The following is a 24,289-nucleotide window of genomic DNA, read 5'->3' as shown; positions in this document are numbered from 1 at the left end:
AGCACTTACAACATGATTGTACGCGTGGCGATACTTGTGCTCTGCGTTGCGGTCCAAGGGCGCGGTAGGTGAGTACATCAGTTACTGTGTTACGTCGAATATGAGACGTGAGACATTTTTATGTGTTTTTATGCGTATTAAATTCGATTTAGGGAATTTACAATAACAATGATGAAAGCGTTCGAATAATAAAATATATTTTTTACTTTTATATGTACATCAATATGTCTATGTAATGTTATATGTAAATTGCTTATTCTTATTTATATGTAAAGAAGCAACATTTAAAATTTAATTTTATTTTTTTATTTTTAATAATTATTATTATATTATAATACTTTGTATTAATTGTATGTATATTTACGGAGATATGTATGTGTATATGTATGTGTACATATATGTATTTCACTGGAATGGTACCCCGCGCGTAGTTCGTTTCCAAATGATTCTTGTCTTTGTCTTGTCTTTGTCAATGATTCTTGTCTTGATTCTTTCCAAATGATTCTCCTCTCTCTCTCTCTCTCTCTCTCTTTTATTTTTTATTTTTTATTAATATATATCTTTTACTATAATATGATAAAAATACTTGATTGTGGTTTTACAAAGTTAATCTTGGTTTAGTTAGAGACATCTATGGATGGAGTGTGTGAATGACGATATGAGAGAGAGAGAGGAGTGAGTGTTGAGATGACGGCCGATAGAAGAGAATGGAATAAAAAAATTAGCTGTGCCGACCCCACCTAGTGGGATAAGGTGGAGAAAAAGAAGAAGAGGTTAGAGACATCTATGTTCCGAGCAATGTCAACGTTGCACAAGACTGGTCGATTACATTAGATGCTTTTAGGTACCCCAAGCACCGGTCATCCTTCTCGTCGAACCCGTCGCTTACGACGAAGGGCTCGGTGAGTGAATTGACCCACAGACACAGCCCGCTGAATTTCTCGCCGGAACTTCTCAGTGTGTCGCGTTTCCGATCCGGTGGTAGATTCAGCGAAGCACTGCTCTTGCTAGGGCCAGTGTTAGCAACATCGTCGTTTGAGCCCCGTGAGCTCACCTACTAGCCCGGTATTTATTTTATTGCTTAGATGGGTGGACGAGCTCACAGCCCACCTGGTGCTCATAGACATCTACAATGTAAATGTTCCACCCATCTTGAGATATAAGTTCCAAGGTTTCAAGTATAATTACAACGGCTTCCCCACTCTTCAAACCGAAACGCGTTGCTGCTTCACGGCAGAAATAGGCAGGGCAGTGGTACCTACCCGCACGGACTCCCAAGAGGTCCTATCACCAGCCTAGGTAGGAAAAAAAAGCACTTTCCCGATGCTCCATCCTAAGCTTTTTTTTCAAGTCAAGAGTGTTTGTTGGGTCGTTGAGTACATTGAACTGTTTATTCCACTTTACGTATTTGTTGTACATGGGCGGACTCAATGCGCTCTCTGCCAGTCAACCAAAGATAACGATGAGACAGTAAATTAATTTATTGAGTTTAGCGCCAAAGAGAAGATTTTCTACCGAGCGGATGCAATTGCTCAGTAGACCGACAACCCGAATGTTGTTGTTCGCGACTTTTATATAAAATGTAAGCTTGTGTTGAAAATGACGTAAGCGAGCGTAGGGGACATATCGAAAAAGTGTCCACCTGTAAACAAGTTATTGTTGGAAGATTCACAGAAATAACTCTAGTATAGTAAATGGAAATGATATTATGAATATAGCAGTTTTAAACAGAGTAAACTATATACCGGATTGAAAAATATTGTATTTTTCGTGACTTGTGTAGTAAAAAAATATGCAGTAGATACATATTTAAAATCTCAACTATTTATTTTTATTTTTATTAATATTTACGTAGGAAGTGTTTCTTTCGTTCGTCATTTATTATCATACTAGCGACCCGCCCTCGCTTCGCTTCGGAAACATTAAAACACACATGAAACCAAAAAAAAAAAATAAAAAAAAAATAAAAAAAAGTAGCCTATGTTCATCAGGGACAATGTCGGCTTCTAATGGAAAAAGATTTTTTCAAATCGGTCCAGTAGTTTCGGAGCCTATTCGAAACAAACAAACAAACAAATCTTTCCTCTTTATAATATTAGTATAGATTCTATTAGCTTATGGCGCTGTTTTTTTAATATTTTCTTTTGCTACTATGGCGCCACCTTAATTGGCTCCTTTTCAATGGACACTTTTTAATACACTGAGATAGTGCTCCGTACTTCTAACTTCCATAATTCATCAATATTCTTCGGGAAACCAGAAAGAAATCACACGGCCATTTTAATTGATTTTATTATATTATGCATCACCGTAATTAATTATAGGGAAGATTAAGGCTTGTACTAGCATAGTCTTCATGTATCATAGTCATAGTCGCTATATATGTCGGCGCGTGTTTTTATAAACCATTACTTCATGACTAATAAAGATGGGACGACAAACAACAGCTGCAAGCATTCATCGAAAACAACACGTGCAAGATAAGAATCGTAAACAACATCGTCCCACCACGATACCTTGCTATAAAAACGCTCCGTTGTTGTCTCTCGAGCCCCAATCCCGATTCTGCAGGATAGCCGTCGGAGCACCATCGATCCAGAGGAACGTGGACCTCCACGATGACCTGGAGCTCGACCCCGTCAGTAAGTATCTACAGTCGGCATCGCTGCGCCACTTTGAGAAGACGGCACGACATGAGAACCCTCTTGTCGTGGCCGCTGGAAACTACATACCCGATCCTGTAGACCGAATGGTAAACCGTCGACGTCGCCCAAAGCACGTCATCACGGATCCTCCTGATCCATTAACGGTGCTTTTAGGCAATACAAGCACCGGTCACCGTCCTCGTCGAACCCGTCGCTTGCGACGAAGGGCTCGACGAGCGAATTAACCCACAGACACAGCCCACTGAGTTTCTCGCCGGATCTTCTCGGTGGGTCGCGCTTCCGACCCGGTGGTAGATTCTGCGAAGCACTGCTCTTGCTAGGGTCAGTGTTAGCAATTCTCCGGTTTGAGCCCCGTGAGCTCACCTACACAAGCTAGGGTAAGCTGAAATAGCCTCTCAAGGCTATTAGCATAGGTAGGAAACAAAAAAACTCTCGAGCTCAGAAGCGAGCGAGTCGCCGTATCAGACGGAACGCTCCTGCGTAATAAACGCTCTGAGTTAACATTTCTGTTTTATTGACTTACGAAGACCGCCCGCTTACCATGTCGCTACCCGAAAGTGGAAATACTTCAACATATACAACATAGTCGCTGATGGTAAGAAATTCTTGAGGCGATACAGAAGAATTCGAGAGGTTCTTTGTCCAATGTAAGATACTTGAGCTTTCCAGTAGAGTGTAGAGTCTATGTAAAGGCCTAGGTTCTTAACCACGGAACTTAGGGAAATCACTGTGCCATTATAGAATATAGGTGGGAGTGACATAGTAATTAAGCGTTGGACCATACGAGAACTACTCACAATAATGGCCTGGCATTTCGTTGGATTCACGGTTAAGCCTAACTTAGTTGACCAATTACATATGCAGTCCAGGTCCCTATTTAACTGGTTTATTGCCTGAGAAATATACTCCACAGTCGTCTGTCTATAAAGCTGCAAGTCATCAGCATACAGATGATAGGCACACTGAAGATTATGTGTTAAAAAAATTATAAAAATAGAAAATAATAATGGAGACAAAATACCGCCTTGGGGCACGCCAGAGTCGACACTACACCAACTTGAAGAGGTGTCATCAATACGAGTAGACTGCTGGCATCCCCGAAGATATGATGAAAACCATTTCAGCGCTGTAGGAGAGATCCTAATATAGGACAGAACAGATAGGAGGATATCGTGATTGACGGCATTGAACGTATTTGAAAAATCAATTAGTACGAGTACGGTGTCTTGCATACCTGCCCTAATGTCGCCAACCACTTTAAGGAGAGCGGAAACGGTGCTGTGACCTGGTCGAAAGCCAGACTTGTAAGGGCTCAATAGGTTTTTCCGGAAAATAAACTGCGACAATTGTTTGTGTGCACAGGCCTCGATCACCTTTGATAGTAAGGGAAGAATAGATATGGGCCTAAAGTGATTTGGAAAGGAAGAGTTAGGGATTTTAGGTAAAAGAATGACGTAGGCCTTACGCCACAATGACGAAAAAGAGCCTGAAGATATGGAGAAATATGTGATGTGCCATATAGCCGGCAGAAGATGATCCAGGATTGTGACGATCATACGGCGACTTATATTGTCACAACCCACGGCTTTCGATTTTATGGACAGGATAATATTTTTGATCTCATCCACAGCAACCGAAGAAAATTCAAAAGAGTCAACATTAAGTCGAGACAAACCATTCAGATAGTTCAAGGTGCGACATTTCGTAAATATGATCATATATCTTCCTTTCGTGCTCAGCTCAAACTTCTACCGATTCGCCAGCGTCGTAATTTACGTGCACTGACGACTCTTCACTCCTTACTTATGTCTCCCGAATCTTCTTCCTATCTGACTCCCTATTTTCAATATCTTCACTCCAGCCATGAGCGGGCCTTACGTTCTCTCCATAGCCTATTAATTCGTTGTCCCACACATAGTTCTAGTTATGATCGTAACTCTTTCGTAATGCAGTCTGTTCTGCTATGGAATGCGCTTTCTTTCGAGATCAGGACTATTACTAACCGGTGCGCGTTCAAGTTAAGGGTTCGGCGAATGCTGTCGGAAAAGTTAGCGGAATCGTCATGAACTTATTAAGATGAAGTTATTTGTTAAGGAAATTTATAAATATATTCCTTTAAATTCTGTATAAACTATTGAATGTATATATATATATATATATATATATATATATATATATATATGTGTGTGTGTATGTATTTGTAACTCAATATAAATTTCATTGCATCTACCACTATTTACTCTGCACTACCTTTGGTTGACTGGTAGAGAATGCTTTAGGCATTAAGTCCGCCAATCTAATTTTTACATGAAGTGTAATAAATAAATAAATAAATAACGCTCCACCGTATATGATAATATTGAGGATTGACTTCAGCAAGTATTTAAGTGTTTTAAATGAAATTTCTGATCGTAGTACTCGTAAAATAGGTCCCAAAATGTAAGCCTTTGTTTAAATGGTCTGTTCTTAGACTCCAAGGCGCTGTCTATGTTAATATAGGGTCTTGTATTCTGGGAGATCTTAGTCCACTTCACGGGTAGTAGTTGAGAAGTCTCCGGGATTGGGTTTCTGCAAAAAGAGAAGAGTACGTGTCGGTCAGCTATCGTGGAATTTTTATAACCTTCAGACACAGCCTATTGAGTTTCTCGCCGGATCTTCTCAGTGGGCCGCGTTTCTGATCCGGTGGTGGATTCTGCGAAGCCCTGCTCTTGCTGGAATTAGAGTTAGCAACGTCCTAGGTTTGAGCCCCGTGAGCTCACCTATTCGCCCGGTTACGCTGGCATAATTCCCTAGATTACCAGCCTAGGTAGGGGAAAAAAAGTGCTTTTTTTTGTTTGGCTGCGCATTTGCCAATAGCTCCGAGAGGCTATTATCGCTTCACCGGTCATCGTTCTCGTCGAACCCGTCGCTTGCGACGAAGGGCTCGGCGAGTAAATTAAACCACTGACACAGCCCACTCGTGGTCTAAAGGATAAGACGTCCGGTGCAATCGTGTTGAGTGATAGCATTAAAAAATATATATAATATTTAGATAAAAGTATTCTAAATTTTAACAGCAATAAAGGCTTATTATATTATTATTATACTTAGTCTGGCCATAAATACTGTTACAATTAAAAATAAACAAAATATTACATTTGAATTTGGAATCTGCCATTTTTATATGATTGCTCATTGAGTTTTCTCATTTTGGCGCCAATACATTGTACAATATTTTGCGATATTAAAATGGAGTGGGGTGATAAAGAGAACCGAAGCGCTGTGATTGCATTACACAAAGTAATTATGGAGCCAAATGCAATTTTAAAAACTCTCCATACGCTTGGTATTAGTAAAATGTTTGTGTGCCGGGCTATTAATAGGTGCAATGAGACCTCCTCTGTTTGTGACAGAAAAAGATCTGGCCGTCCAAGTAGTGTTCGTACGAAAAAGGTGGTCAAAGCAGTAAGGGAAAGAATTCGAAGAAATCCTGTCCGAAAGCAAAAAAAATTATCTCGGAAGATGAAGATAGCACCTGATAATTTAAAAGAGAATAGGGTGGTAAAATCGAAACAACTACTGAAGCGGTACGCAAAGGGAGGTCATAGAAAAATTTTGTTTACAGATGAGAATTTTTTTACAATTGAGCAACATTTTAACAAACAAAATGACCGTATTTATGGTCAAAGCTCTAAGGAAGCTTCCCAATTAGTCGACAGAGTGCAACGTGGGCACTATCCGACTTCAGTGATGGTTTGGTGGGGTATTAGCTATGAAGGAGTGACTGAGCCATACTTTTGTGAAAAAGGTATCAAAACATCGGCACAAGTGTATCAAGATACTATCCTTGAGAAGGTAGTGAAGCCCCTTAACAACACTATGTTCAATAATCAAGAATGGTCCTTCCAGCAAGATTCAGCACCAGGTCATAAAGCTCGGTCTATGCAGTCTTGGTTGGAAACGAACGTTTCGGACTTCATCAGAGCTGAAGACTGGCCTTCGTCAAGTCCCGATCTTAATCGCTGGATTATAATTTATGGTCAGTTTTAGAGAGTACGGCTTCTCTAAACGCCATGATAATTTGTAGTCCCTAAAACAATCCGTACGATTGGCAGTGAAAAATTTTCACATGGAAAGAGTGCGTGCTTCTATTGAGAACTGGCCTCAACTTTTAAACTGAACTGTATTGCAGCCAATGCAGACCACTTCGAATAAGCTTTTTATACTTTAAATTGTTTTATATTTATGTATTAAACTAACACACTGTAAAAGTAATAAATGTTATTTGCAATAGAATTTTTTTCTTCTTATTGTAACAGTATTTATGGCCAGACTAAGTATAAGTATGTTTATTACCAAATATTGAATACACCCACCCGTACTTAGCGAAGTTTCCCCAAAGCGTTGTCATTTTCTCTATCATGTGTACGTCTTCGTCGGTGGGTATTCCAGTTATCAAATCAGTGCCGAACAAATAGCCCAATTCGTCGCCATGTGTCGCTCCCGGCGCGGTCACGTTCCGGGCTATTTTCATCATGTTCCGGCCGCCGTCATACGAAAACACGTAATAGTATATGTCCTTGACGCCGGCTTCGGTGAACCGCTTCATGCTCCTCTCGATCGGATGGTTGAAATTGAAGTCGGACGTCATATCAATGAACTGGTCTTCGCGTGTTTCAACGGGTCCGTCGTCGCCGAAATAAAACTTGTTCACGTATTCCGTTTGTTCGTCATCGAAGCCGAGGATGTCTTTCAGGGGAACCTTCAAGAACTGACTCCGATAGTTAAACAAGTTCTCTCGTTCGTTGATACCGAAAATCATTGGGATATCCTGTATCTCGTCGACTTGTAAATTTTCGGCGTAATCCGTGATGAATCTATGGGTCCCTTCGAATTCTTTTTCGACGCACGGCCTCAATTTGATCAGGCCTTCGTCTACTAAAGCGTTGGCATTTCTGACTAGTACAGGCGGGTCTTGTTTGGCGAGAAACGATAGCGCTAAGTCGAGGTTTTCGGTCACGAAATCCATTTTGGCGGCAATTTTGAAAAGCACTGTGTTGTCCGGTTTTACCGTTGTGCCTGGCATATAAGCGGACCCGCTCTGCAGTATAGCTTTATGGAAGAGCTTTTCGTGATTCGCCAGCAAATGCCAATGGACAGAGATCGCGCCGCCGCTCTCGCCGAACAACGTGACTCGACTGCTATCCCCGCCGAAAGCATTAATATTTCTATTGACCCATTCCAAAGCCAGATGCTGATCTTTCAAACCCTGATTCCCTGGTACTCTCGAGTCCTCCAAGCACATGAACCCGTAAGGCCCGAGACGGTAGTTCATGAAAACCAAAACCACGTTTTGCTTGATTAAGAATTCCGGGGAGTAGTCCCGCCAGTTACCGCTTCCATGTCTGAAGCCGCCACCGTGGATCCAGACCATGACGGGGAGCAGGTTGTGGGGGGTGGCTGTCTTCGGAACGTATATGTTCAGGTGGAGACATTGTAAAGTCCCTCCGTCGTTGATAGGTGATAGTTGTGGACACGCGGCAGAATCGTCGTCTATGGCGTTGAAAGTCTCATTGAAATCGGGATGCGGCGAGGATATCTGTCGTGATCATTGAATTATTTTAATTCATGTTTATTTTAAATTAGAATGTCAAACTGATTTTTAAGAAATCTCTATGTTACAATGAAATCTAATTGCATATAAGGGATTTGTACAACAGTAATCTCTTAAGGTTTTCTGTTTTTTTTTTGTTCACACAACTGGATAAGATCTACATGCACACATTAACATTTAACTTAAATGGAATAAAATGTATACACTATTTTGGGTCCCAGCCAAAAGTCACACAACATTTAGAGTGTAACACAACCTGTACAAGGTCGGTTCTGTTAAAAGTCATCAAATGCAGAATTTTATTTATTAATTTATAAAATAAAAAACATAGTCTGCAAATAAAAACTAACAAAAAACAATTAAAACAAAACTAAGCCATTGTAATTATACTTGAGACCTTAGAACTTACATTTCAAGGTGGGTAGCGCATTTACGTTGTAGATGTCAATGGGCTCCAGTAACCACTTAACACCAGGTGGGCTGTGAGCTCGTCCACCAATCTAAGCAATAAAAAAAAAGATGCCACTACTCGACAAGATAAGTACTATAAATAAACTAATAAAATCTTAACAACAAATAAAGATCAACGGGTTATACATTAAAAATCGACTAAACTCACTAATTGTGTTAATAATACTGTAAATAATGATCGATCCATCAACTAAACTCACCCCAAACGGATTGTTTTCATCGACTAAAGCGTACGGAATGCCGAGAAACATAGAGTACTCTCCGTCTACGGACTGCAAACCTCTGATCAACCCTGCCGGAGTGTCCACAAGTGGATCCGACTTCACACCACCCATCCACACTAAGAGAGCAATGCTAATCGACAACAGCATTGTCCGAATCATGACTCCGGAAAAACTTTGTTAGCACTACTTTTATTTTAGTCTGGAATCTTGATTAGATAAAGATCTTAGGAGTCGTAATTTGTTAACTAGAAAGTGTTTCCATTCTATTCAATAATTCAATTAAGATATTAAAGGTATATTATCTAATTTTAGCGCTATCTGATTTTGAGATAATGTCAGAGCCGTTGTTGTTGGGCGATTGCTGAGCTATAAATCTAGTCGAAAGGACCGTTTGAATTAGCTCCTTAAAGCTCTACTGTTGGTCTACTGTTGAGCGGATTTACTCAATTTGGAAACTTTAAAGCCACTAATCTGTTAATCTATATATTTATTTATTTATGTACACACAGAAAACAAGACACAGTACAGAGTAATAGGAAAATTATGTACAAAGGCATATATTAATACGTGAAGCAAAAACTTTGTACCACTTTTTACGAAAATTGCATGGACCGCACAGTATGAAATTTCCCACACTTATAGAGAATATAGAGGAGTGCGAAATGCAATTTTTTTTATTTAGCCTAAAAATATGTACTTCAAATCAATAAAAAAACCTTTACTCACACTACCATGTATTTGACATACACACGCACATATACTCTTTTGTTTATTGTTAAAGCCTGTGGTCCAATTGAGATGAATAGATTATTAATGTTTGCCTTAATATTATTTGCCTATAGTGTAGCTTTGGCGAAATCTGTGATTAATGTAAGGTCTTTGACAATTATAGAACTATAATAATGTTTAAACTTATAATTTAAAATAATAATACCGGTCGAATTTCGACTACCGGCCGACCACTTAATAACTAGTTATTTTACGCAACTTATAAACCAACACCTTGTGTGTTGTTGTACAGACACGTAATGACTATAATCGTGAGTCACGATTTCGATCCAATTCGTGACCCACAGAACCTTCGGCGAGAAACTACAACGTGATTTATTCCTATTACGAATTGTATGCCACTAATACTATGAAACTATAAAAGGAAACTAGATACAATTCTCCAGCGATCTAAGCTGTGCTTAGAGCAGAGACAACAGACAACCGAGAAATATTGTATTTATACGAAAAGCTTATTGGAAATAATTCTTACATCTTTTATTTACTAAACTTATGGTACTAAACAAAAATGACATGTTTAAAGACACAATGTTTTTGACTGTGCTAAGGGTGCCATTTCAGACAGCCAAACATTTACTCCGGTCGAATAACCGGACCACAGGAAATGAGCAAGAAGTTGATCTAATTTGAAGAGTTGCCCAAAGAATCCTTAAATCGCTTCATAAAATTCAGGAAGATAAATGTAAAATTCAAAGCTTTTGAACAAATAGAGTGAGCAATACTCACTAGCTTTTCTTGTAAAGCTTGTAATTCCTGATTTCGAAGCAACTTCAAATTATTTATTTACTATTAATCTGTTATATTAATGGATGGTCCGTGTTTCTATTACACGAACTTGTCTGTAACAGGATCCGGGTTCTGGACGGCTTTATAAACGAGATCCCAGAATGCCATTCTGTCATGGAAAGGTCTCGTTTTCAATGTTAGATTAGAATCGATGTTCATGTAATATTTCTTCGTCGAGACAGGTTTCCATTTGTCTGGTATCGCGTCCGATATTTCTGGTGTAGGGTTGCTGCAACAACGAAAAGCTTATTTATAATAATAATAGCTGGGAACAAATCACGCACGGTCTTACGGCCGCAATTTAGGATTCCCTGTGTTATGGCTACTAGAGATTGATAGACATACTTGTCGGAAACGGTCATTAGTTTGGTAGCTAAACGAAACTCAGAACGATTCCCGAGAGATGGCAGCACGACTGCGGTATTGTAGGAATAATAATAGCTTTACCGCGGCAGTTCCCAAGTGCCACACGTTTTTTTGTTGATTTTTTTTTATTGCTGAGATGGGTGTACGAGCTCACAGCCCACCTGATGTTAAGTGGTTACTGGAGCCCATAGATATCTACAACGTAAATGCTGTGACCCAGCTTAAGATATGAGTTCTAAGGTCTCAAGTCTAATTACAACGGCTCCCCACCCTTCAAACCGAAACGCATTACTGCTTCACGGCAGAAATAGGCGGGGTGGTGATACCTGCCCATGCGGACTCACAAGAGATAATACCACCAGTAAGTCATCATCATTAATAAATCATTAATCATTATCTTGATGCAATAGATGCAGAGCGAAATTATGATTTGAGAAAATAAATCTTACCCGAACTTTGCAAAGTCCGTCCACATCTTCGTCATTCTATCTATAACTAATTGATCTTCTTCGTTTGGCGAGTCCTTGAGTGCATCGTTCCCGAACAGATAACCAAGCTCGTCACCGTGGGTCGCACCGGAATGAGCGATATTCAAAATCTTACTCATAACATTACGGTGTCCGCTATAATTAAACACGTAATAGTATATGTCTTTAGCTCCGTTTTCGATCATTTTGTTCATGGATCTTTCGACAGGGTGATTGTAGAAGAAATCAGAACCGAACTGAACAAATTCAGGTATTATATTATCATTAAATTCGGCGTCACCAACGTAAAACTGTTGGATTATTTGCGCTATTGACTCATTTAAATTTTCGAAGCCCATCTCTAGAACTTTCCCGAAGGATCCTTTGATAAAATATTTATTGTAGTAAGCCAGCATTTCTTCACCGTTCGAGCCATACATCAAATTGAGTCCGCTGATTTTCTTGTTGCCCAAATTCTGTGGAAGGTCAGGTATCACGGCATCAGACCCGCTATCCACGCACGGTCTTATGATTTGATAAACGTTTTCTATTTCGTTTGTCGCTGCTATTACTAAATCGGAGTCTTTTTCTGACAGAAACCTTATAGCATTCTCTATGTTGTCAGTTTCGTATCCCATGTTAGAGGCAATTGTGAAAGCTATTTCGTTATTTAGTTTGGATACAGCGATAGGTTTTAGCGTCGAGCCGCTTTGCATTATAGCTCTTTGGAATAAAAGCTCTCGGTTTGACAGTAGAAAAAACTCAATCGACACTGCTCCGGCGCTTTCACCGAAAACTGTCACCATTCTTGGGTCTCCTCCAAAGTCTCTAATGTTTTCTTTGACCCATTTAAGTGCTAGATATTGGTCCTTCAGGCCCTGATTCCCAGGGACCTTTTCACTGTCCAAGCAGAGAAAGCCGTATGGCCCTAACCTGTAGTTAATAAATACCAGCACCACGTCGTTCTTAATGAGGAGTTCCGGAGAATAATCGGCCCGATTACCGCTGCCGATGGAGAAACTGCCGCCGTGAAACCATACCATGACCGGGAGGAGATTTTTCGTGGTAGCTTTGTTTGGAACGTATATGTTTAAGTGGAGACATTGTAGTGTTCCTATAGGAGTCTGGCCCGACATTTGAGGGCACACCACTGTATCGTTGTACGCTTCGAAAGGCGTCTCGAATCCGGGATGAGGTGTCGATGCCTGTCGACGGTAATGAGAAAACTGATTTATTTGTTGTTAGGTCTTCTTACAAACTAACAGTTAAACTAAAACATACGTAAAGTATTAACGGTACCGTAAGTAGCTTTTTGTGACAGCTACAAATCACTGCAAATCAATAAGAAATATATTCGTTTCCGGCGGATAGATGCTTATTCGGGATAGATTTTAATGAAAAATTTTTGTTTACCTTCCGGTGGATTCGAGAATGGTTTAGATTTACAAATCAGCCCAGCAGGTGGCGCTGCAGTCGCTATCTAGGTTATTTATCCTTCCTAGAAATAATTTATGTGGCAAAACAAGGTTTACCTGGGCAGCTAGTTTTCCTAGTAATAATTTAAAGGGTTGATCGATACACCGACTAAACTTACCCCAAACGGATTGTTCTCATCGACTAAAGCGTACGGAACGCCGAGGAACATAGAGTACTCTCCATCTTGAGACTGGACACCTCTGATCAATCCTATCTTCGAATCCACGAGCGGATCAACTGCTGTCACACTATGCATAAAAAAAATTGACGCGAATAAAAATATTAGCAGCATTGTTCTAATGTGATTGCTAATTTTTAATGGTAAAATTTTGTATTGATATGAATTTATAAAGATGTTTTCTTAATGCTCAAGTGCCTGTTGGTATCTCGATGGCCGATAAACTTATCTGTTTGCGCAGATAGCTGTGCTGATAAATAGAAATATTGAATTTAATGTCTCCGTAGCTGTGACTATGATTTTGGCCTTATTATCTACCACCACCGCATTAGAGACATACCTGGAACCACAGTGTTTATCCGCGGTGCGTTCCCAGAGATCTCTTCTCCTAAGTGCCAAGCGACTTTGGGATAAATTCCCCTATATCCTGAGCGCTTTGAATGTCCTTTTTCAGGAGAGGCTTGCTGAGAATACTCAGTGGTTGGCAGCCGCTTGACCCTGGAGCTATTGGCATAGATTAACCACGGTAACCATTCACCATCGGATGGACCGAATTCTTGTCTACCTACAACCATGGGATGGAGATACCTAACAATTCACTAATGCAATTTGTATTTGATCATAGCGGCATCCGTTGTAAGTTGGGTCGTTGATTAATGTTGTTTAGCTTTGTTGGTTGTATATCTTGATTTTTTATTGCTTAAATGTGTGGACATAATCTTGGAACATCTTGAATTAAGTGGTTACAGGAACCAATGCCGCGAGCGATCTTGAAACATGAGTTCTAAGTCTGAATTGTAACTGATTGTCTCCATAATTCAAACGTTAACGCATTAGTGGTTTTCGGTAGAGATAGACAGGTTGATTGTACCTTCAAACAATAATTACGCAAATTACAATTTTTGCAGAATAACTTTTTGTTACACTATGTTATTTGTTCATCGTGGAAGTTGTGTGTGAAGTAGTATAAATTTCATTAAAAAAATGTTATTTTTGAGATTTGCATAGTCGCATACATCGATACGGTGACTCCGAGAATGTATCTATAAAACCACAACGATTTATATGATATTGAATGAACCTCTTCCTAAATTGCCTCATACACATACACAAACATATTTTCAGTGTTATCTATGCCGAGGGGAGGGTCAAATTATTATTTGGTTTAATTTAACCGGAGTTTGGCCTTGCGGTCGTGTAGATAAACTACAGTAATGGAATAATTATGTCTTGCTTTATTCTAATTAGGTACATGACATAACGTATATTACATATGTGTTTGTGAAGACATTACAGACGACTTATGTGTGAACCACGTGAACTGTCATAAATGAGTTTGGTGTAATGACAGTGACATACACCATACCATATTGACAACTGCAGTACAAAGGATTTGTTTATTTTGTTTACTTTATAAATAATTAAATAAGTGTATAAATTCTTACATATTCAAGACATTGTTCATTAATCGTGTTCTTATCCACAAATTAGGTTGGTCTTTATTTCCATTCTTATACTTTTAATACGTATATTTTTTTATATTCATTTAAAAGTAACCTTAATTTCGCTATGTTGCTCCGAAAGCGCTATTTTATTAAAAAAATACATAAAATGTATTAAAACTGGGTAATATAAAGAAATAATCAAATCTATATATTTATTTCGGATTAGATCCGATCTTTCAGTTCCAAAATACGTAAATTATTACGATGTAATTTTTACTATTTGAAAATGGATCCTGCTTATGAAATCTTATTTATTATTGAGTTACTTGTTCTGTTATATTTGCTTTGCATGTAAACTTTTCACTCATGATTCTCTGTAGTCGCCTCAAGTAACAGTTTCATATCCCCTGAAACTGTAATCCATACATATGACATACGTATGTAGCTAGTTAAAAGTGTTGATCTGTGTTTTTTCTAATCAAAAATAGGTTTATGTTAAAAGACAACGATACTCGTCATGACAGAAAATACGCAGTTTGACCCTTAGTAAAACTTAATTACTGAATTAACAAACAAACACTTAATGTGAATCTTGTATTTCGATTCTATGATCCAATTTTTATTTTATCTATTTTAATACAGCTGAGGTCAGTATGAATTGAATTTTTGTGCTCGCTTGGCATAAATCACGAGCATAAATCTTTGATGATAGTTTCATTTAAAAAATTTAAAACATCAACCATCTGCTCGATGAGATTAATCTGTTAAACAAAGCCTTGCGTTTAGAAATTTAAATGAGCAAAATAATTTTCTTACAGCCCAATGGCCACAACGTATGATACCATTATAGTGGGACTTGGGCCGGCCGGCTGTACTGCAGCATCAACCCTCGCTCAGGCTGGCAAAAAAATACTAGCTCTGGAAGCCCAGAATAGGATTGGAGGGAGAGTTAAAACAGTACCTTTCGGTGATGGAGTGATTGAACTTGGAGCTGAATGGTGAGTATATTTGTATTAGTATATCAAATTATTCAAGCATCATACATGTATGAAGATGGGCATTAAATAAATGAACTCGTTGATAATAACATTTAGTAGTTGACTCTGAGTGATGGGGGCATCGCATTTGCGGATTGTGATTAGATATTGTTATAAAATATTCTGTTTCACAGTATGATTCAGGAAAAGACAGTCACATTAGTAGTAGCTTAATGTTTAGTATCAGAAAAATTAAATACAAGATCCTATAGACACGAGATTATATACAAGTAACCCTTCAATGTATAATACGGTAGCTACGTTCTTACAAAGTCCCGTGTTGTGCGAAAGCGTGCTGTATGAGACTAGAAGCCAGTACAAAAGGGAGAGTATATTTTCTGAATGAAACATCTCGACTATGTATACCTGTATGAATTTTTTTTACATACAAAAATAAGCAGTAAAATGTCATTTCAAATTGTTTCGTTTCAGGATTCACGGGACCCATCCGAGTCGTGTTTACGATCTGGCCATCAAGAACAACGTCTCCATCATATCTCAGAACCTGGGCTTCGAAATATATCGTTCAGACGGGACGCAGGCGGACAACGCTCTCATTAATGAGCTGATCGAATATGCCCTGGAGATTCAAGAGCATCCGCCCGAGAATCCTCAGCCTTTGGGACAGTTCATCACAACTAAGTAAAATGTGGTTTCATTGGTAGGTAGGTATGTGGACGAGCTGACAGCCCACCTGGTATTAAGTGGTTACTGAAACCCATAGACATCTACAAAGTAAATGCGCCACACACCTTGAGATATAAGTTCTAAGGTCTCAGTAAAGTTACGACGGCTGCCCCACCCTTCAAACCGAATCGCATTACTGCTTCACGGCAGAAATAGGTGGTGGTACCTACCCATGCGGACTCACAAGAGGTCCTACCACCAGTAATTACGCAAATTATAATTTTGCGGGTTTGATTTTTATTACACGACGTTATTCCTTCACCGTGGAAGTCAATCGTGAACAATTGTCAAGTACGTATTTCATTAGAAAAATTGGTACCCGCCTGCGGGATTCGAACACCGTTGCATCGCTATATACGAATGCACCGGACGTCTTATCCTTTAGGCCACGACGACTTCAAATTTTATTTTTGAAGTGAAACTTCTTTAGGCGCGTTGAGAATAAAATTTAACTCGCGACAGATTCGTTACGGCTAGAGAGAAAAGATACAATTTAGGAAGAGCGAGAGTGAGAAAATAGCGTCTCACTCGTGGAGAGAGGGAAAGACAAAAGCGAGCTAGGTCGTTTCACTTATAAACAGCATTCCCTATGACAAGAAAAATTAATTTAAGGATGAAAATTTAAGAAAACCACAATACTAATATACACGCCGCAAAAGAAGTTTCACTTCTTTCACGTGCAATATTTATTTTCAAATTTTAAACTTTAAATGACTGTAAATTTGACTGACGGTTACAACGATCTTCCAGAGTTAAGGAGTACTTAGGAGAGAAACACCCGGACGTGTTGAATGATAAAGATTACGTCGACGAAATCCTTCATTTCCTCGATCTTCTAGTCGATAATTACGAGGCTTCGAACAGCTGGAACGATGTGACTACTCAGTCGCACTACGTGGACTTGGAAGGGGATCAGCACATGAGCTGGCACAGGAACGGATACAGCACCCTGTTCGATATATTGCTGGTAAGCTAGTTTGTACCTTCGAGCTTGATTTTCTTTAGTCTTGGACTAAAAGAAACTCCTTCTTCTCTTGCTGTTCATAAGGTGACTTAGGGATTCAGTGGAAACCGGTAAGTAGTAGTCACAATAGACTTACTGCAGTCTCCAACGAGCAATAGGACCACAATCTTTCCTATACCCCTGCAAAGCAATCATGCTTTGGAGTATGTAGGGCTGGTCATCCATTACACAATACGATTCGAACTCATGTCTCTACATAGCCATAATAACCAAGGTTAAGTCACACATAGTTATCTGAACCCACTTATATATGTTAATGACATTAGACACCCAGACAGAGAGCAAAGGAATTTGTTCATCATACGTATGTTTGCCTGATGCGAGAATCAAAGCTACGACAGGGTGGCAATATTCACGATGCGACTTAGGAGCGCATTGGAAAAGTTTGTTATCAGCGTTACAAAATGCCTTTTGTTCTATCGCAGAACACGTACAAGGGCGGGCCCGGTTACCCTAATCTGGAAATACAGTTGAACAAGGAGGTGGTCCTAATCGAATGGCCAACGGACCCAGAGCAGCTGGTCACCGTGAGCTGCAAAGATGGCACCAAATATACCGCGAACAATGTCATAGTAACAGTATCTTTGGGGGTTTTGAAGGAAAGGTATGTTATTTATGTTGTTAATCGAATCAATTTTTCTGTGTTAGAGTTTGGTTTTCTATCGAATGGAGAATGGTCATCGACGTCCATGAGCATTGGTGCTCATTAAAGCCTTTGAAGAAGGAGAGGACGCTCACAAAACACCGTAGGGGGGAATTAGTAGCAGGACCAAATGCTAAGAGGCATATTTTCGAAAGTACACTTCTGAATATAGGTGTTGTAGCCTATTTTATTACCAATATAGATTGGCTAGTATACGGCCTGTCTGTTGGTAAGTAGTCAGCGTCGCTAATGGACACGAACAACGGCAAATAAAGCTAGAAGAGATCTAATGACCATGCGATTTTAAAGCTTTTTGAAATGTAACTAACTGGTTTTAATGTCTTTTAGCACATACGAACATGACGTATTAGGACCAAACTTCCTATAATTGAACTAAACTCGAAAGTCGAAACTTTTACGTATAAAAAATCTTATTTGTTTTCGGCGAACAAGAATGGAAAAAAAAAATTCTTCATAAATTGCAGCTATATTTATTCCTATCATAAAATGTTTTTATAATGAGCCAACTGTACAAAGATAACGAATACAGTATGTATTATTGATAATATTATTGACGGCCGTTTCAAAAATAATAATACCTTGAATATTAAATAAATGTGATTTCGGATTTATCATTTATAATAATAATAATAATAATGATAACAACGCGGAACAAATCACGCACGGTCATCCTGCTCCAATTTAAAATACCCTGTGTCATGGATACCAGAGACTGACATACACACTTATATACTTTTAAATATATACATATATAGATAATTAACACTAAAACAAAGAACAAACAAACCTGTTCGTCACATCAACGTTTGCCCGATGCGAGAATCGAAATAACGACCCTATTTTTCGTATCTACCCGCTGGTAGCCTTAAAAGGCTATTCCAGATACGCGCGGACGCTATTTCTATTTACAAGAGAAACAAACCTGTCTATTCTATTCTGCCTTAAATGATGCCGATGCTCTCACATCAAGCGATATATCCGTGTTGAAATCCCGCATGCAGGCCAGACCGATTTATCTAAGAAATCACGTTAGACTTTGAGGCGGCTTACGACAAGAATTTCCAACTTTTAATTATCCAAATCACAATTTTAATATTAGAAGAGCATTTTTGTCAGATTTCCCTTTTCCCTACTTATTCGGTGGTAGCCTAAGGGGCCATTCCAGCTACGTTCAGACGGGTAGGAGAGCTCACAGGCTCAACCTGAGAGAGTTTGGTAGCACTAGTCCTAGCAAGAGCAGTGCTTCACTGAATTTGCCATCGGATCGGAATCACGGCCCACTGAGAAGATCCGGCGAGAAACTCAGTGGCCACATTGAAGGATTAACACCGTGTAACGAAAATTTATTGTCCACAAACTTATTTGATTTTTGGGACGTTTTATAAATGTTTTTTTTTATAACTTTTTGTTAACTCGTCCTGTATCTATATATCTATGTAATGGTGTATATTTGAAGGTCTATTTCAGCGAGATTTCTAGATTAAATTGACAATTCTCACACTTATAAGCCGGTAGGCAGCGGCTTGGTTCTGCCCCTGGCATTGCTGAAGTCCACGGGCGACGGTAACCACTCACCATCAGGTGGGCCGTATGCTCGTTTGCCTACAAGGGCAATAAAAAAAGTATAAAGTATATATGACAATGTTATTATTGCTTATAATCCGTAATTGACTTAAAATTCTGACCATAACGTAGTTTTTTGTATACCCTTCGCCTTCGTTATTCTTTAGGGATGAATCCCACAGATACAGCCCACGGAGTTTCTCGCCGGATCTTCTCAGAGGGTTGCGTTTCCGATCCGGTAGTAAATTCTGCGAAGAACTGCTCTTGTTTGGGCCAGTATTAGCAAAACCTTCTGGTTTGCGCCCCGAGAGCTCACCTACACGCTAATGTAGCCTCTCAAAGCTATTAGTATAGGTAGGAAAAAAGGGGATGAATAGGGGAGTGGCAGCGGGAGTATTGGCATATATATATTATTTTTTAAATTCAATTCCCAAAAAAATCCACAGATACGATAAACTGTTCACGCCGGTGTTGCCGTCGAGGAAAATATCCGCGATCCAACAAATATCGGTCGGGGTCATAGCTAAAGTCGCCATGTCGTTTCCGGCGAAGTGGTTCCCGGACGCTATCTCTTATCTCGGTTTCCTGTGGATCAGACAGGACCTGGACTCGTTGAGCGACGAGGATCAGTGGATGAGCAAAATGGAGGGCCCGTCTCAGCCGATGTCTTCGAATGATTCGGTCACGTTGTGGATTGTTGGTGATGGTGCCAAATCGGTTCGTTAAAGCGCTTATCAGATTGCGGGACGCACGGGTTTTATGTTCAATATTTTCGCCCAACAATCTCACTATTTATAATATATATCTATACTAATATATAAAACTACAGTGGTTTTTACGGATGCTCCGTTATAACTACTGAACCATGCATCCGATTGACTTGAAACTTGGTATCCATGTAGAAAATACATGTACTTAATGGATAGGATAATATTTATATGAGTGTTGGACTCTCTACATCAATTGCGGGGGCGTTAATGATGAGAATCTTTGTGGGGGTGAGAAATAATAATGTTAATTTTAAATGCTCAACGAAGTGGGCGGGTGCGGTTACTATATATATATAGATATCAAAGGCTGAAAAGCTGTTCGGTTTAAGCGACATTTTTAAAACTTTACAGGAGATCCGCTTATAGTTTAAAATTTAGAAACAAAAAACAAAAATAAAACGGACCTTTAATTACAAAGATAAATGTCGCGTATTAAGCGAAACGCCGCTTAAACCAGATAGCTTTTCACCCCGCGAATTTACTAATCGAGGGATAATCGTTTTTTCTTCTATCTTCTATCTATCTATCTATCTTCTAAATTGATAAAAATGAATTGCTGTTCGTTAATCTCGCTAAAACTCGAGAACGGCTGGACCGATTTGCCTAATTTTGGTCTTGAATTATTTGTGAAAGTCCAGAGAAGGTTTAAAAGGTAGATAAATATGAAAACGCTCGGAATTCAATAAAAATAACGATTTTGTTTTTCCTTTGATGTGTCCCCCGTCGGACGGATTCATTTTGTTTATCGGTTGAGGCACTACGAAGTCCGCCGGGTCAGCTAATTACAAATATATACGACGTATGAGCGGTTGTGATTTATTCATCAAACAAATTGTAGAACAAAGACTCCACGTTGGGCCTTTGATGTCCAAGAGTTTTAAATAGTTCTTATTCAACGGAAGAAAGTACGGGCTGAATATAGTATTTTTTTTGTTACTACCGTAAAAAGAGTTTTGAATGTGTCTATGGTAATTAGCGGAAACCGAAAAATATTTTTTTTTTTTAAACGCGCATTTTAAATCGAATTGGGCCGGTCTTTAACTGTGATACATAACGCGCAACGTATAAACCTTTTTTTTTAGGGATTTTATGACCTGGTAACTAATACATTTAAGTCATGTTTTATTTTAATTTATATTCTTATTTTTACGAAAAATTATAATATGGAGTGTAATGAAGATGATTAATTTGAGGCATTAATCAACTGGGACGAAATTAAATGAAATGAGATGAGATGATATGGGATGAAATATAATCTCAGTAAAATGGTGGTCATTTACTGTAATTTTTTCAGTGGACTTTTTGGAGGATCCCGGGAAGTTACGCATTTAAACCTGAAGAAACACTAAATAGACAAAATAAAACAAATCACACAACTGCTTTCGTCGCGTTCACGCCAAAAACGTCACGTTTATACAACATTCTAAAATCATAAACTACCCACATTAATTGAAAAAATCTTATAGTTTTAACAATAAACTGTGTTGTTTGTAGCGTTCATTTTCAAACCACGATTCCATTTGTTTCCATTAAAACCAGTCATGGGTTTAGGTTATAGGTTAGGAGGGCAAACAATTTATTTTACTAATTAATTTTAATTAGATAAATCAACATAGTATTCAAAAATGTTTAAAAAATCGCTATATTGACATGATAAATATCATCTAAATTAAAAATACAAACGACAATGCAATAGGTAACAGCACATTGAAATTAAAAAAAAAGGTAATTGATTGATTGAAATGTATTACAATGAAAAATCACAAAAACCAGTACAGTTTGTAATAGTTTAAAAAAAAACTGCAGTAGATACAAAAGAAAACAGAATAGATATGAAACTTGACTACATGTGATTATAAAAAATTTGATTGAGTTTTGATTAATAGTGTTATCTATATCATGAGTCAGTTCCGATCCTGCGGATCGAATGGTAAACGGTCGACGTCGCCCAAAACACGTCATTGCGAATCCTCCCGATTCACTGACGGAGCTTTTAGCCACCTCAAGCGCCGGTCATCGCTCGTCGAACCCGTCGCTCGGGTCGGAAGGGCTCGACGAGTAAATTAACCCACAGACACAGCCCACTGAGTTTTTTGCCGGATCTTCTCAGTGGGTCGCGCTTCCGATCCCGTGGTAGATTCTGCGAAGCATGGCTCTTGCTAGGGTTAGTGTTAGCAACGTCAGGTTTGAGCCCCGTGAGCTCATCTACTAATTCTGTGAATCTAGAATAACCCCTCGAGGTTACTAGAATAGGGAGTAAAAAAAATATATCATGAGTTTTATGGGGGTGTTTACGTCGGGGTGGGGGCTTGTCCCCCCAGCTACCTCATCGTGCATAGCACCCAATACATACCGAGAATGACTTGAAATCAGTCATTCCAATGTTAATACAAATCATGTTATATATAACGTGATGAGGGCACCGGACGTGGGGCATATCTAAGCTGTCAATGTCAACATGGTAACACTAAAAAAGGAAATAATTTCAGACACAGCGCACTTTTCACGCCAACGCTACCACAAACTAAAGTAACCGCCATCAACAAAATAGCCATGGGCTTGATAGGCAAAGCTATTTTTCATTTCGACGTGAAATGGTGGCGTTCGGACCGCGAAGCTTTCTATCTCTTCTGGCTGAAGGGAGATGGCCTTAGCAAGAACGAGACAGACGATTGGACCACCGATATCGTAGGCTATACCGTACCGAAGGGCTGCGAGGAATGCCTGACGTTTTGGACGAAATACGACACCGCGATGATGGTCAGTGATATGTGGAATCTTGCATGCTTTCCGCTGGCTCGGATTTAATGATGGCTTTGGTATCCTTCCGACAACAACGCATGGTCGGCGCCGTCACACACAAGCAGACGGCTGCATAAATAAGAACCCTACTAAAGTAACCTCGTATATTAAAATCGAGTGGTTCGCGATTGAAGATCCGGCTGCGGACGATTTGTCACGAGTCGTCACGATCGGCTGCCTGTTTGACATAGATTTGGGAAAAGGTGGCTCTCGCTGGCAGCGATGCCTTCCGGATAACCACAGGTGAATAATCGTCTGATAACAGCGCTGAACTTACCGTTTGAAAAAGAAAACAAACTATATATCTATACAAATAAATAAAATTGGAGTGTATGTTTGTAATATTGAAATAACATCTTTTTACTACTTGCATATTAATATATATACGGTATACACCAAAATATATATTTTTTACAATTTTTGTCTGTCTGTCGGTTTGTATAGCATAATCTCTGGAACGGCTGGACCGATTTTGACGAGAGTTTCACTGATAGGTAGCTGAAGATATAAGGAGTAACTTGGCTACTTTTTTTTAGACTAGCTTCGCCCTGCGGCTTCACCCGAGGCTGAAGCCGCGGGGCGCCGCGCAATAACCGCGGGTAACATCGCGGGACGCAGCTGTAAATAATAAAATTTAATGCTCCCGAAGCGAAGCGAGGGCGAGTCGCTAGTCAATAATATAATGACAATTTCTCTATTTTACACATAAAGAACTAATGATAAATACAATAATATTATATATTTCACTCTGACACAAATGAAACTAATTAACAGCCAATCGATTAAACAATTATTATCCGTCGTTTTAAAAGGAATTTAAATATTCTGAATTCATTTTTTTTAAGGGATTTTATGACCTGGTAACTGAGACCTTTAAGTCACGTCTTATTTTATTTTATATTCATATTTTTATGAAAAATGATATTATGGAGTGAAAAATGCAATGAAGATGATTAATTTGAGACATTAATCAACTGGGATGAAATTTGAAATGAAATGGGATGAAATATAATCTCAGTAAAATGGTGGGCATTTACTAAGATATTTTCAGTGGACTTTTTGGAGGATCCCGAGAAGTTACGTCCAGCGGCTTTGTTTCATTTTCCCACATTTGTGCACTTTCACAGGTATTAAACAGTTAATAAACCACCATTATTACACATTTAAACCCGAAGAAACACTAAATAGACAAAATAAAACAAATCACACAACTTCACTCCTCGCGTTCCCGCCAAAAAGTCAATTCTGAATTCACATCGCATTCGAACCATAGATTCGCCG

At 39.0% G+C, this 24,289-nt stretch overlaps 3 protein-coding genes across 7 annotated transcripts in view; 1 reads left to right on the top strand and 2 right to left on the bottom strand.

Annotated features, from left to right (window-relative positions):
• Positions 1 to 24,289, top strand: part of LOC114249081 (spermine oxidase) — a 28,663-nt gene continuing 4,374 nt past the window's right edge. Inside the window, exons 1-6 of one of the 4 annotated variants that reach the window (XM_028182555.2) lie at positions 1 to 68; positions 15,280 to 15,459; positions 15,931 to 16,140; positions 16,936 to 17,152; positions 17,635 to 17,813; positions 22,696 to 22,966. In XM_028182555.2, the coding sequence (XP_028038356.2) occupies positions 13 to 68; positions 15,280 to 15,459; positions 15,931 to 16,140; positions 16,936 to 17,152; positions 17,635 to 17,813; positions 22,696 to 22,966 (1,113 nt within the window). In that variant the 5' untranslated portion in view covers positions 1 to 12. Of the gene's footprint in view, positions 69 to 14,344; positions 14,508 to 15,279; positions 15,460 to 15,930; positions 16,141 to 16,935; positions 17,153 to 17,634; positions 17,814 to 19,882; positions 20,154 to 22,695; positions 22,967 to 24,289 lie in introns of those variants that run through there. The other 3 variants (XM_028182557.2, XM_028182554.2, XM_028182558.2) reach the window with 3 other exon arrangements.
• On the bottom strand, positions 175 to 10,247 carry LOC114249080 (esterase FE4). Its single transcript, XM_028182551.2, has 3 exons — positions 8,931 to 10,247; positions 7,022 to 8,244; positions 175 to 5,234 (listed from the first exon to the last, which is right to left on the bottom strand). The coding sequence occupies exons 1-3, from the start codon at positions 9,111 to 9,113 to the stop codon at positions 5,039 to 5,041; spliced, it is 1,602 nt and encodes a 533-aa protein (XP_028038352.2). The 5' UTR covers positions 9,114 to 10,247; the 3' UTR covers positions 175 to 5,038.
• Positions 10,445 to 13,375, bottom strand: LOC149501883 (juvenile hormone esterase). 2 transcript variants are annotated; one of them, XM_089731225.1, is made up of 4 exons: positions 13,357 to 13,375; positions 12,957 to 13,086; positions 11,345 to 12,567; positions 10,445 to 10,758 (listed from the first exon to the last, which is right to left on the bottom strand). In XM_089731225.1, the coding sequence occupies exons 2-4, from the start codon at positions 13,005 to 13,007 to the stop codon at positions 10,569 to 10,571; spliced, it is 1,464 nt and encodes a 487-aa protein (XP_089587351.1). In that variant the 5' UTR covers positions 13,008 to 13,086; positions 13,357 to 13,375; the 3' UTR covers positions 10,445 to 10,568. The 2 variants fall into 2 exon arrangements, with proteins under 2 accessions (XP_089587351.1, XP_089587350.1); XM_089731224.1 differs by lacking the exon at positions 13,357 to 13,375 and having other exon boundaries at positions 12,957 to 13,153.

This window comes from Bombyx mandarina, chromosome 11 (assembly GCF_030267445.1).
Source record: "Bombyx mandarina strain Sakado chromosome 11, ASM3026744v2".
NCBI classification, from domain to species: domain Eukaryota; kingdom Metazoa; phylum Arthropoda; class Insecta; order Lepidoptera; family Bombycidae; genus Bombyx; species Bombyx mandarina.
This window is presented reverse-complemented; position numbering and strand designations above follow the sequence as displayed.